The sequence below is a fragment of the Peromyscus leucopus genome, chromosome 9, assembly GCF_004664715.2.
Source record: "Peromyscus leucopus breed LL Stock chromosome 9, UCI_PerLeu_2.1, whole genome shotgun sequence".
Taxonomy (NCBI): Eukaryota; Metazoa; Chordata; class Mammalia; order Rodentia; family Cricetidae; genus Peromyscus; species Peromyscus leucopus.
The window spans coordinates 4,066,551-4,080,832 of record NC_051070.1 but is presented as its reverse complement, the minus strand read 5'-3'; the positions used below and the strand labels follow the sequence as shown (position 1 = coordinate 4,080,832).

The window sequence follows — 14,282 nt, the reverse complement described above, 5'->3', positions numbered from 1 at the left end:
GCGCGCGCTCCAGCGCCGGGGAAGCGGCGGCGGCGGCGGCGGCGGCGGGAGCTGGGCGTGGAGGCGCGAGGCGCGAGGGGCGGGGCGGGGCGGGCGGCACTGCGGGCCCGCGGCTGGGGCGGCTCCGGCTCGGGCTCGCGCTCCGTCGCTGCCGGCGCCCTCGGGGCTGTGTCGCCGCCCGGCTTGGCCGCGCTCCCAGGGCCGTGCGCGGCTCGCTCGGCTGCCGCCCCGCCGCCGGCAACCCAGGGCGCTGGCGCGGCCGTGAGCCGGCGTGTCCGCGAGGGCGGCGGGGCCGCGGGTCGGGGCGCGGCGCGCGGGCGCAGGTCTATGTCGCGGGCGGCGGCGGCGGCGGCGGCCGCGCAGGGACGATGCGCGAGTACAAAGTGGTGGTGCTGGGCTCGGGCGGGGTAGGCAAATCCGCCCTGACCGTGCAGTTCGTGACCGGCACCTTCATCGAGAAATACGACCCCACCATCGAGGACTTCTACCGCAAGGAGATCGAGGTGGACTCGTCGCCGTCGGTGCTGGAGATCCTGGACACGGCGGGCACCGAGCAGTTCGCGTCCATGCGGGACCTGTACATCAAGAACGGCCAGGGCTTCATCCTGGTCTACAGCCTGGTCAACCAGCAGAGCTTCCAGGACATCAAGCCCATGCGGGACCAGATCATCCGCGTGAAGCGGTGAGCAGATCGGGGCACGCGGGGGCTCGGCGGCCGCGGCGATCCCCGGCCCCGGCCCGCCCGGGATGCACCACCTCCTCCTCCTGGGGCTCAGATTTGCGGGCTTTGTTTCACAACTAAAATTGGGCATCCCGTTAAACCCCAGCTCAGCGCTTTGTCTCTAGGACATTGGTAGCGCTTGTTCTGTACCCCGGAGAAAACAAAGTTTCAAACTTGCAAGGAGAGAAGGGATGAGTAGGTGGGCGCTGGGAAAAGGGAAGCTAAGTGTAGGCGCGCCTGTGCAGAGTGAGCGCGCGCCCAAATCCACCCTTATGAGGTTTGACAGCCCAAACTTGCACACATGTATTCTGTGACAATGTCAATATGAGTTAAAAGGGCCTTTCTCATCGCGGAAAAGATTACATATTGCCAAGAGGTTGGCAGAAATGAATTAGTGCAAAACTTTAAAGAAACATTGTCAAATACTTTGAAGATCTCACAACATTCATCAGGGTTGACATATAGAAGCACGCTTGTGACATTTACATTGAAATAACGCAGCTTCCCCCCTCTTCCCCCCCCCCCCCCCCGTCTCTCTCCCTCCTCCCTCCTCCCCCCCTACCACTACTTACTCACTCACTCATACAATCTACCCTCTCCCGCTCAAAAAAGGAAGGAGACTATTCTTGGAAACCAGACAGAAGTTTAGTGTAAGCTGTAGCTTATGTATCAGCTAATTTAAAGTTAATGGGGGGTGGAGGAGTTGATGCAAGCAAGCTTTTCCGGGTGTAAACTGCTCAAAGAATGCATTTTGGATGTGGCTGGTAGTCTGAATGCTTTCAATGTTTTCTCTTAAGTTGATGCCATGTATTTCCCCCTTAACTTAAATATTGGAAATCTAACTTGTTATTGGGGAGTTTGGGCAATATTTTCTAGTTCCTCTTAACTAATAACTTTCTTTTCTGATCCTTATAAACTAATACTACTGATAATCTTTCAGGATTCTTCTAGTTGTAGCTAAATCTGAAGTCACTATTGAAAGTTAAAGTAGATACAATGACATTTATCAGTCAGTTAGGGTGTGCTCATTTCCGAGCCCAGAGTAATTTATTTGTATTCAAGGAATACTCAAAAAACTCATTCCAAGTGGTGGGGTTTTAACCCTGTATGTGAAGTCAAAGGACATGCTCCCTCCTCATTGCCCCTCCCAGCTACTTGAGTATGCGTGTTAATAACCATACTAAAAATTTCTACATTCTTGTGTTCAATTCCAAATTAGAGAACAGTGGATATTTTTATGATTTCTTCCCAAAGTTGGTGACTCTTACAGCTTCAACTTTTCTAGTCTTATTTTTTAGAAATTTGTTTTCATGCGTGGTATATGCATGTGGGCACACACATGTGGGTGTACTAATGTGTTTTCTTGACGTTGTTTGTAGATACAAATAATGATCTAAGTGTTCCAGCTGTCCGGCCTTCACACCTCAATTCAAACACATCTGTGCAGGAATGACTCCTTAACACAAGAGCATGTTGAAATACTGGATGGGATGATCTACGTCATGTTGTGTTTTCTGTGCAGCTCAGTTATGATAATGGATTAATTGGTTTATTGCAGCAATTGATTTGGTTGGCACCTCCCCCCAGGACAATAGACTAGGGTTCTACTCACCTGGACTCCCTAGTTTCAACTCCTGATGTAAGAAGACCATTGATGAACTGAACTAGAATTGAGCAGCGTTTCCCACTGGGAAACATAGATAATGGTGTCATGAGAACCCCGTGGGCCCCCACTGCCTTTTTTTTTTTTTTGGAGATAGGGTCTCTCTATGTTGACTTGGCTGTCCTAGAATTCACCATGTAGACCAGTGACCTCGAAGTCACAGAGATTCTCCTGCCTCTGCCAGTGGAATACTGAGATCAAAGTGCCTATGTCGGGCTTGGGCACCCACTTCTAGGTCCTGTCCTTCTTGTAACTTGTCACTGGGACTTCCTTTGGCTTTACCCTTGATACATAATTGCAGTTTGGGAGGAAATAACTCATGTTTATAATCACAGTTTGAAATAGACAGTGAGACTAAGGAGCAATGTAAATTAGTCATGGGAAAGTATTTTGTTTGTTTTGTAAACTACTTTCCCTTATGGGAGACCTTATGGAAAAAAGACAGGAGAATGAACATTTGACCCAAGTTTCAGGTGGAGCATAGCAACAGAGAAATGGAGCTTTTCGTTTTATTGATACTTTCTGGACTGTTTCATTTTTTAAAATATTAAAATTGGCCCTTATTTCTTTCATTGTTATAACTGTGTGCATACACACATGTTTGTGTGTGCATTCGTGTAGAGGCCAGAGTTTGACATGGGTCTTATTCATTTGCTCTACACCTCATTTAAAAAATGCTTTTGTTATTACACATGTATGCGTGGAGGCCATGACCCATGTGCTGTGATACACATGTGGAGGTCAGAAGACAACTGACCTTCCTTCCACCTGTTGGTGGATCAGGGGATCCAACTCAAGCTGCCAGACGTGTGCAGCCGGCCCCTTTACCCACGGAGTCACTGTCTCAGTCATTCTTCCGTTGCTGTGCAGAGACACCATGACCAAGGCAACTCTCAGAAAAGAAAGCATTAACTGGGAACTTGCTTAAAGTTTCAGAGGCTCAGTCTGTCATTGTCCTCGTGGGTACATGGCACTGGTGTAGCTGAGAGCTGCCTCTCCATCCACAGGCAGAGAGGGGCAGTCTGGACCTGGCGTGGGCTTTTGAAACCTCAGAGCCCAGTGACACCGCCTCCAGCAAGGCCACACCTCCTGATCCTTTCAAATTGTGCCACCCCCTGGTAACTAAGCATTCAGATGTAGGAGCCTACAGGGCCATTCTTCTTCAAACCACCACAGCCATCTGCCTTTTTTTAAAAACGTGTTTATTTTTGTGTGTATGAATGTTTGCGGACAAATCCGTATGTGCACCACATGCATGCTGTTAGGCCTCCTGGGGAACTGTAGTTACAGATGGTTGTGAGCTGCATGTTGGTGCTGGGAACCAAACTCAGTTCTGCAAGAGCAGCAAGAGCTCTTCACCTCTAAGCCTTCTTTCCTTCCCTCTGCCTGGATGATTCAGCTGGACAGACTGGACAGCGCAGCGATCTTCCCATTTCTGCCTTCTCAAATCCTGGTTTAGAGATGTGTGCTGCTTTATGTTGATTCTAGGTTCTGAGATCGGGTCCTAATGCTTAGGGCAAACACCGTCTCCACAGCTACCCATGGTCTCCCAATTGTACACATGCGCACGCGCACACACACACTCACACACACAACTTCTTTTCAAAGCCAAGTGAACCATCTGAAAATTGGCCTTATGTATAATTCATAAGCTTTCTTTTCTTTTCCTTCTTCGAGTTTGGATCAGACAAAAAAAAAGAGTGGTAAGCACATATATTTTAATAAAACCAGAATTCTAACTGATTTCATCATTTTCTGTTCATACCCATTCTAGGGTTAGTTGTGGTCCTGACTTGAAGTATCTTGGGACATACTGTTCCCACATCTTAGGATACAATCTCAGACTTTGAGCATGACCTTCAAGTCCAAGCATGTTCTGGTCCCACTTTGGCTGTACAGACACCCTCTCTGCCATCATCTTCACCTTTTAGCTGCTTGGAAAGCTCTCTCTCTGGGTTCTTCTTCTGCCTTAGAACCTGTTTGTCTTTCTACAGAATTAACTTCTACTCATTCTTTCATCCCTGCTTAAAAGATTTCCCCTAACTTAGAGAAGCCCTTTCCTCTTACCAAACTGAATGAACGCCTGTGTGGTTTTCTCTGTAGACCGCGCTCACAGCCGGCTCCAGTCTGCAGTCGCTTCATCCTGTTCATGGTTTGTAGTACTCATGAGCATTATTTGTCACTGGGATGACTTGCAAGCATTCTCACTGAGCTCTAAGCCCAGGTGGCTAGCACAACAACCAGCCTACAGGAAACAATAAAAATGTGACGAAAGGAATGTTCAGAAAGAAAAGCATTTGGACTCAGTTTCCCCGGGCATTTTAGTGTTTCAAGTTGATTTTGCAGATGGAGGAGATAGCTTTCTGTAAGAGCGCTTCCAGTTAGGCCAGCGAGAGAAAGGTCAAATGTCAGGTGAACTGTAAAGAATCAGGGAGGATATCTTCTGGATGGGAGAAGTGGCATGGGAGATGGACAGAGTAGTTTCTGAGTGTTAAAGAGACCATAATGACTAAACTAGAAACGTACCTAGACGTGTTGCGGGAGGTGAGGTAACAGATTGTAAAACAGTGCCAGAAGGCTAAAGCGTTGGATTTGAGCCCATAGTGAAGAACAGTAGTCAGAACTGTTACAGACGTGGTACTAGAGGTGAGATGCTGGGGGCATGATGGACGCTCCATTTCATGACAGGAGAGCTGTTCTAAGTAGCATCATTTGGGTGTGTGTGTGAGAGATGTACAAAGATTGAGAACTAGCAGGTGTCTGGAGGAAGGCCCGAGTAAGGTTGTCAGGAGTGGATTCATCAAGTTGTGGGAGAGGGGAAGGTCAGAAGTGCCCTTCACATTGGAACACGAGTAAATGTGACTAGAGTGGAATAACTGGGAAGCCATTTCAGCTTAGATGATCTTTTAGAGCTGTGTCTAATAACTAGAATATTAGAAAAGGCTTGAAGGTCAGGTTCTGCATGATGTGGAAACTCAGCGTCATCTGCATGGCTCAGGTTGAGGTTAGATGAGACCTACCATGTACAACAGAAATGAATAGATGTAATTAGGAATAAATGAATGTAATTAAGGACAGAGCTGGAGAGTCACAAGGAAAACAATGGAGACTGCGTACATTGTGCTAGGCTTTGAACCACCAGGGGTTCTGAGATTGGGGACAAGGTGTTCAGCCCTTTTCAGAAGCCAGCTGAATCCAAAGCTAGGCTTGTGAGGTACAGAGCCTAATAATTGTGAGTCACTTTTTAAATTAATGACTGTGTCATGAAAAGTTGATGACTAAATTCTGACAGCCAAACATAGAACAAAGAATTTAAATATGGAGAAAGAGATTAATAGGAAACGTTGATCCATTTAAACACAAAACTAAGACAAAAACTGTAATAATTGTGGTTACAAAATGGAATATAGCTTTAAAAACTTCAACAATATGAAAGAATGTTAACTACTAAGAACAGAATGAAGAATTTTAAGGGTTCAATTCCTTACCTTTCATTAGAGGAAGTAAGTAGTTAGAAACCTAACTTTACTTTAAAAATAATTCTAAGACAGTTGCTCTTTGAAAGATCAGTTTATTGCACTAATTGTACACATCATCTTTATTTGATGTTCAGCACACATCGGTGGAACCATCCCCTGAGCTATGTCCATTCATTTACCTTGATCCATTTGTTTCTGTGTGCTCCAAGAATGCTTAAGATATATTTCCTTAACAGATTTTTAAGAGTCTGTTAGTTTTGTTAGCTAGAGACACCCATGCAGTTATCAGTCTGTAGGACTCAACTCATTGCATAATAAAACCTTTGTTTATAACGAGTTGATTTTTGTGTTCCAACTTCGGTTGGTTTGTTTTTCTTTTTGTTTATTTTTCCTTGTTTTTGCTGCATTGTAAAATGCTAACATAATATCGTTATTACTATATAGTACTTTTCTCTTGGCTATTCTAGGACTGGAATTTTTAAACTTAATTAACATTAAGGAAGATTAAAGGAACTGATAAAAATGTCTGAAAATAGCACAGCAACAGCAAGAGATGACAACCTTGGAGTCTTATTTGCTAATGTTTATTAGTGCTGATAACACTTGGATGGTTTAATGGCTGTGGAAGCTTCTAGGTTACATATGGCACATTAAAGTGAAGTGTAGTTCACATTTATGCATATTTCTAAACAAGGGTTGTTACATGAAACCATGTGCATCGTGCTTGATTGAGGAGAATTCTTGGAGGATTTGTTTTGTCATGCACAGCTTTTCTCTCGTCTTCATCTTCAGACTCCAGCCCTTGGGGAAGACTGAGCATCTACTCTGGGGTTGCAGTGGGGTTTTGACTTTCCGCTTTGACTGTTGTTCTCTGTTCTCATCTACTGTTTTCTCGTGCGTTGTGTTCTCCAGATAATGGTGTAAGAAGAGTTATAAACACTTTTGAATCTACTTGGAAAAATATTGGCGTTTGACTATGAGTAGACTAGACTTTTCATGCAAGAGTCAAAAAAGACAGGGTAGTTATAGAGAGTAAAGGCTGGAGAGGGAGTGCAGTCCAATGCTTGGTGTACAAGCGTGAAGAGCATGTTTGGTTCCCAGCACCCTTGGAAGAGCCAGGTGTGGTGGACCCTGGGCTACCTCAGGAGCCAGCCTGTCTGAATCACTAACTTCCTTATCTCAGCTGTCTAGAATGACAGTGCCTGAGGTTAATCTCTTGACTCATCCAGGTACCCAGAGTCAAAATAGAAGTATTTCTGTAGGAAATTTCTCAGGGATCTTTTGGGTTTTTTTTTTTTTTTTTTTTTTTTTTTTTTTTTTTTTTTTTTTTTTTTGTGAAAGGCAGGGTCTTTCTGTGTAGTCCTGCTGTCCTGGAACTTACTATAGAGACTAGGCTGTTCTGGAGAACTCATAGAGATTTACCTACCTCTACCTCCCAAGTGATAGGATTAAAGGTGTGTGCCATAATGCCCCATATTTTATTGGAATATTTATAGTATCCAGAAATATAAAATTGTGTAAATAAAACACAAATATGCCTGTAAAATTTAAAGAAATAAAAAATATTTGAAAATAATCACTATGATTTTATAATGGTATATACTGGATACTAAATGGTTTAACTTTATACTTTTTGTATAAAGATGGAAATCTCTTTGGAAATCATAGGCCTAATATTCCAACAATACCACCTTTATTCTAGTTGTGTGAGAGCTGTAGTAGAAACCAAACAACTTGAGTTTTTTTAATTAATTTTAATTAATCCTATGTACACTCCTCCACCCACCCTCCCCAGATGCACCTCCTTTTCTATACACCCAACTTTGTGTCCTTTAAAGAAAATCTTTTGAAACTAAGCTATGCTGCCCAGATGTTCTTGGATGTGTCCTCCTCAGCTGGAGCGTGGCTGACTAGAGCAGTGGTTCTTACCTTCCCAACGCTGCGACCCTCTAGTACACTTCCTCATGTTGTGGCGATCCCCAACTATAAAATTATTTTTGTTGCTACTTCATAACTGTAATTTTGCTACTGTTTTGAATCGTCATGAAAATATCTGATATGCTAGATATCTGATATGTGACCCCTGTGAAAGGGTCATCCAACCCCCAAAGTGTTGTGACCCACAGGTTGGGAGCCACTGACTTAAAGCGAACTGTCTCTCCCTCGCACAGCAGCTAACAGTTTCCAACTGTTCAATGGCCAGGCATGGGACTTGGTGCCCAGCTCGCTTGTCTTGTTTGGGATTTGGTCTGGCTTGGGCTTGCACAGGTTTGTGTTTTCTGTCTCCACTTCTGTGAGTTCAAGGTACAGCTGCTTCAGTCTGTCCAGAAGACACTGTTTTTGTATAGTCACCGACCATCTCTGGCCCTTACACCTTCTGCCTCCTCTTTCTGCAGTGATTCCTGAGGCTTGCAGTTGATGCTGCTGGCAGTGGGATGGGATATTTGTTCCCTTTGGGCTGAGGATTCTGTAGTGTCTTATTTTCCACACCTCGGCCAGTTGCAGGTCATTGCACACCATCTACTGCAAATAGAAGCTTCTCAGATGAGAGTTGAGAGGTGCATGGCCTGTGGGTCTAACACTAAATCATTAGGAGTAGGTTTAATCCCCATGTCCATTTAGCAGCATAATAGTAGGTTCTCCTGTAGGGTCTATGACCTGTCTCTAGATTCTTGGGCCAATAATGGTGCTAGGTATGGGTCTTGGCCCGTGAAGTGGGACTTAAATGCAGTCAGAAACTTCTGCCAATGTGTGTGCTGTTATTGCATCAGTGGCTATGGCTTGTCAGGCCAGTCATTGTGGTTCACAGGGTTCATAGCTGACTATGCTTGGTGATCCCTTTTCTCCTCTGGTAGCGTGCATAGCATCTTCCAGTATTAGGAAAGCTAGCCAATGGGAATGAAGCTCCAAGGTCCATACCAGCTTGATTTTACCCCATTCTGTAACTCAAGTATGTGGTATCTTCAGCATTAGGGCCTTACAGTCCAGTTCTAGAGGGTAATCAAGAGCAGTGGCAATATCTTGTTATGTTTCAGGGTCTATAAGAGAGACCTTACTAGCCAACAACTAAAAGAAGTAGCTCCTTCCTGACCCTGGGCTTTTAGTTACTTAGCCTCTAGTGTCTAGTGGGCATCATTGCCCCTATAAAAGAGTCTAGCTTTTAATAAATTACGGTTATAAATTGAAGGTTATTAGTGACATTAGATGTTGATGTTTTGAAGCATGTGAATTAAAGTGAGGTTATGGATATTGGAGTCAATTATTAGCATGTTTTATTAAGGTCATGATTGGGAGGCCCTGTCACATGTCAGCATTGAAAATTTGCTGCAGCTAGATACTGAATGTTGGAACTGTACTTTTAGTCACATGTTGCTGAAGAGTGTTTCTGAATATGCTATTTAAGACAGATTGCAGCTGGTTCAATAGACATACTTAGACATTCCTGTTCATGATGTTGAAATATAGTCACTGAATAGGATAGATAGGTTGTGGTTTGAGGGGTTCGGTTTTATTTTTCGTTTGTGTTTAGGGGGGTTGTTTTGTTTGTTTATTTTTTTTCCTTTATGGTATATTTAAGATTTAAAGGCATGCCCAAAATGATATTTTGATGAGAAATACAATGACTTATAACTTTTATGCGTTTAAAACTCTTGTAGTAATGAATACACTGTATGCTTCCTTTTCTTAGTCATTCACCAGTCACCTTCACGTTTCCTTACACAGACAGGGTCCACGTCCACTTCCACGCTGATCAGTACACAGATGTGAAACCTGCCCTGTTGTTTGTGCCCCATTTCTGTTTGCTCTTTTCTGTTCTGTTCACTAAGTGTTCCCCATGACCTACCAAACTGCTCTCATCTCACACACTTTGGAGACTGCTGTCTTAGATAATTTTACTCCAGGAACACTAAATGGAACTATCTAATGCTTTGAAACGATTCTTCTCTCCTGGTTTTCCTGGCTTTCTACCATTTTGTGTTATTTAAGAGTGTGAAGACAAACTACTTTGTGGTGGTATTGTGTTCCCCAAAATATTGTGTACTCTAATAAATTTATCTGGGGTCAGAGAACAGACAGCCACTAGATACAAAGGCTAGAAAATGGTGGCACTCACACCTTTAATCCTAGCATTCCAGAGATAGAAATCCCTCTGGATCTCTGTGAGTTCAAGGCCACATTGGAAATAGCCAAGCATGGTGACACACGCCTTTAATCCCAGAAAGCCAGCCTTTAATCCCAGGGAGTGGTGGTAGAAAGCAGAAAGATATATAAGGCGTGAGGACCAGAAACTAGAAGCTTTTGGCTGGTTAAGTATTCAGGCTTTTGAGCAGTAGTTCAGCTGAGAGCCATTGGGATGAGGACTCAGAGGCCTCCAGTCTGAGGAGACAAGACCAGCTGAGGATCCAGCAAGGTGAGATAGCTGTGGCTTGTTCTGTCTCTCTGATCTACCAGCATGGACCCCAATAACTCGCCTCAGGTTTGATTTTATTAATAAGAACTTTGAAGATTCCTGCTACACTACTTCCCAGTGTGAGTTGGCATCACAGTCACAAGCAAAGGTAGTGTTTAGTTATGTACCTTGTTCATCCAGGAAGGGGAAATGGCCTGTCTCGACCTAAGGTAGAACAAGGGATGCTGTACGGGATGAGCATCTGTACTCGACAATCTCACCTGAAACCAAAAGTGCTCCTAACCCTAAAACTTAGCAGCCCGATGCTTCAGTGGAGGAGCCCCACAGCTGACGTCATGTGACCACTTGCACTCAAATCATAGGTGTACTACAAATATTGTGTGAATATTGCAAGCCGGATGTCCAAGGTGTACATTAAACTTAATGAATTTCATGTTTAGACATGGGTTCTATTCACAAGATATTGCAAACCTTCCAGAAATCTACAATCTGAAGTGCTTCTGGTCCCCCATGTTTCAGATAGAGTTAGCCAGTCTGTAGTTGGCACTCCATCTAGTTGCTGAGACAATTGGGAGGGTGGGCTGCATTAGTTCAAGATAGTGTGGATTCAGTAAAATAGGTGAAGACTGTGAGTTAGGTGAAGAAGACCATGAGTGTGGATGACTTCAGATCACTCGGTAAAACTACCCAGGAGGCACATTTAAACCTTTGCTTAACACATTTCATTTAAGGGAGTTGCTTCTCATACTTTGTCACCTCAAAAGTTAATAATTCAGAGTGGAAATCCTGTATCATATTAATTATTCAGTACATATTAATATTTTCCACTTTACCAGATGTCCTTATGGATCTCAAAATGAAATATTAGTATTTTCCTCTGTAATTTGTTATATTATTTTATTACAGATTCTAAACATGCTCATCCAGTTTTCACTGAATGCTTGAAATATTCTTTATACTTCTCAAATATGAAATTTTCTTGTGCATAATGACGTTGCCTTTTCATCTTGGAGACAATGAGTGCTGCTGTGGCTGAAGCTGAACTCCGGCCCTCACTGGTTATGCAGTCAGCCTTCTCCACGGCTTAATTTCCTCATCTACAACATGAGTATGATTCATAACTGAAATACACAACAACCCCAAATTACCAATAAAAGCAGTTCAAGAAAAATCACAGGAGGATTAAACCCAGACCTTTGTGAGACTGTGTGGTTTCTTGGGAACTGACTAGGTGTATCCTGGAGCTAATCCGAGCCACGGTTCCATTGCCTGCTCCTCTGCTCAGCCTCACAGGGCGTGTGAGGCTTATACCGTAGACCTTTGCTGCTTTGAGTTCTGGGTCTTTGCCTGCCCCTGGTGAACTTAACTCTGGTGACAGGGACTTCTTTGCTGAGAGGAAATTGTAGTGGTTTTGAGTATATGTGTTTTAATTACAAAAATGATATACAAAACATAATCAGCATAGAGTATTAGTATTTTTAAATGACATTGTTTATCTTGAGAAGTTGGAGATGACAGTAGACCTTTTTGTGAATGCCAGAAGCTCTGGGTGGATAAAGATAATGCTAACACTCTGTGGCTGGTTATATATAGTAAAGTGTTGACAGATTGTTCTTAATAAACCAATTCCTGAAAAAGTTTTATCTGACTTTGTATAAAAATCAAAACTGTCAACATCAAATAATATGGCTTAAGCCACCTCATTTGCATAGCATTGCCCTGGGCATTATGCAGAATAAATGCAGGATACTATTTTTAGCTGATGTGCCAAAATGTACTGTCAGTGAATATATATTTGACAGTTCTAACTTATACAGAAGTACAGTCTTTAAAACAACTTGATTTTTAAGTTTCATCTCCATCTAATTCATGTCAATAAAAAAGCTTCTTCCATGTATTTGGTGTTTGCTGCACCAGTACATTGGAATTTAGACATTTGACATCCAGTACCTTGGAATATAGAAAAAAAATCTCAGCAAATGTTGGTTGAATTTATGAATAAAGGTCCCTCTGGTTCATTGCATGCTGTGTTTTGGCCATCCCCCTCTCCCCCAAATCTTCAGGGACCCTTAATAAATCAATTTAAGCAATCACGGGAAGGCATAATAAAGCAATACGGCATTGTAGGGAGTGCATGTCCAGAAAGGCTGTGTGTTTGCGTTGTCTCAGGGACATGTCTGTCACTTGAAGCACCATGAACGTCATGAGGAAACTTGTGATTTGAAATCCATCACTTTATCGTCCTGCTCTGTGTACCAGTAAACATCAAGAAGCGTTCCAGCAGTGGGACACAGCTGTGTATCAGACATTGCTGCTGGCCATGGCTTTGCTGGGTGCCGACTGTAACTCCAGAGGCAACACTGCCGGTTTATGGCAGGTTAAGACTTGATATGTATTAACACAGTATTAATACCTTAATACTGTGCACGCCTGGGAGAGTTGCTTCTCTTCTTTTGTGCCCCACGTTGTCTTACCATGACATCAGAGCCATGGTTCACATCGAGTGACAGCAGTATGTGATGAGAAAAGAAGATGCTTGTTTGTAGAAGATGCTAGATGGTCAGCTTACGTATATTAGCGGGAATAATGTCTCTTATTTTTCTCTTTTCATGGCAATTAATGACTTTTAGTCAAAATAGTTAGATTTGGTCACACTTGGGCCGGAGATTGTAAGTCAGAAACAAGAGGGAAGAATACTTAACACCAGTTTGCTGCTGCTTTTTTTTTTTAAATAGCTGTATTACTGCAATTAAGATCCTAGAACTGACTTGCTAACAGATAGTTTGAGGGAACTTAAAGATGAATAGTTAGCATCCCTGTAGTATTTTTGCAGTATCCGTAGTACTTTAGTGGATAATCATGTGAATTGCTGAGTGCAGAGTCTGGCATATACCAAGCCCTCTGTAGATGCTAGTTGTTAGTAATGCTCTTGCTGTCATTGGCATTAACATTATACATTAATTTTTTTCTTTTTCTTTTTCTTTTTTTCTTTTTCTTTTTTTTTTTTTTTTTTTTTTTTTGGTTTTTCGAGACAGGGTTTCTCTGTGTAGCTTTGCGCCTTTCCTGGAACTCACTCGGTAGCCCAGGCTGGCCTCAAACTCACAGAGATCCGCCTGGCTCTGCCTCCCGAGTGCTGGGATTAAAGGCGTGCACCACCACTGCCCGGCATACATTAATATTTCTGTTTCACAAGGAAAGAGCCAGGGCCGGGAAAGGCAGGCAACATATCCAAGAAAACAAACATCTTCATGGTTCTCTAAATCCAAACCTCAACCCAAACCCAGTCGCTGCTTTGTGCCCTGTGTCTTGATTTTAGCCTGTGACCAAACTGATCAGCCTTGACTACTAGCCGAGGAGGAAGCCTTTCTCCAGGTACCATGGAGTCACCACACATTGTTACAGGACAGTGGCCGGTAAAAGCAATGTTTTAAGTTAATCACCGTGGAGTTGGGGTAGAGGGGTGAGAAATATATTAGAGCTGTTAGAGACTGGAGCTCAGGTGTGAGTTATTTTAGAAATGAAGGGTTTTCTGCATATGAAATGACGGGATGGACTTTCTCACATCCAGTGATTCCTGCTGCCCTGGGCCTGTTGTTACAGACCTTCGTGTCCCGGACCTGATGATGGTTAGAGAACTCCTCACCTTACCTCCCACTCTTCCACATCCCAAGTAGTTTGTCTGCACGTGATTTTTACATGAGTGTTGACTTAAAACTCTGTCATGTATCTGTCACTCTGTTTGCTACTGTAAGAGCCTCACTCTGCCGATAATAATTGACCCTCTCTCCTTCACTTGAAATGTTTTTTCTTTTCCTATCGGTCACCTGATACTTTCCTTGCTTCAAATCTAAAGATCTGTATTTGTAGACCTTACTAGTCAGTCTCCTGACAGTGGACGCAGCTTGCCTAGTGTGGTGTATATGACTGATGCCCTCTTCCCCTCCTAAAGGAAGGGATTTTCTTCTGGGGAATTTCCTTGCTGGGGAGAATAAGTGCTGATTCCATTAA

The 14,282-nt window shown here is 43.3% G+C and overlaps 1 protein-coding gene across 1 annotated transcript in view; it reads left to right on the top strand.

Annotated features, from left to right (window-relative positions):
* The first annotated feature begins 299 nt into the window (after positions 1–299).
* Rap2a (RAP2A, member of RAS oncogene family) overlaps positions 300–14,282 on the top strand; it is a 28,285-nt gene continuing 14,302 nt past the window's right edge. The window contains exon 1 of the mRNA XM_028868227.2: positions 300–682. Within this exon, the coding sequence (XP_028724060.1) occupies positions 369–682 (314 nt within the window). The 5' untranslated portion in view covers positions 300–368. The remainder of the gene's footprint in view (positions 683–14,282) is intronic.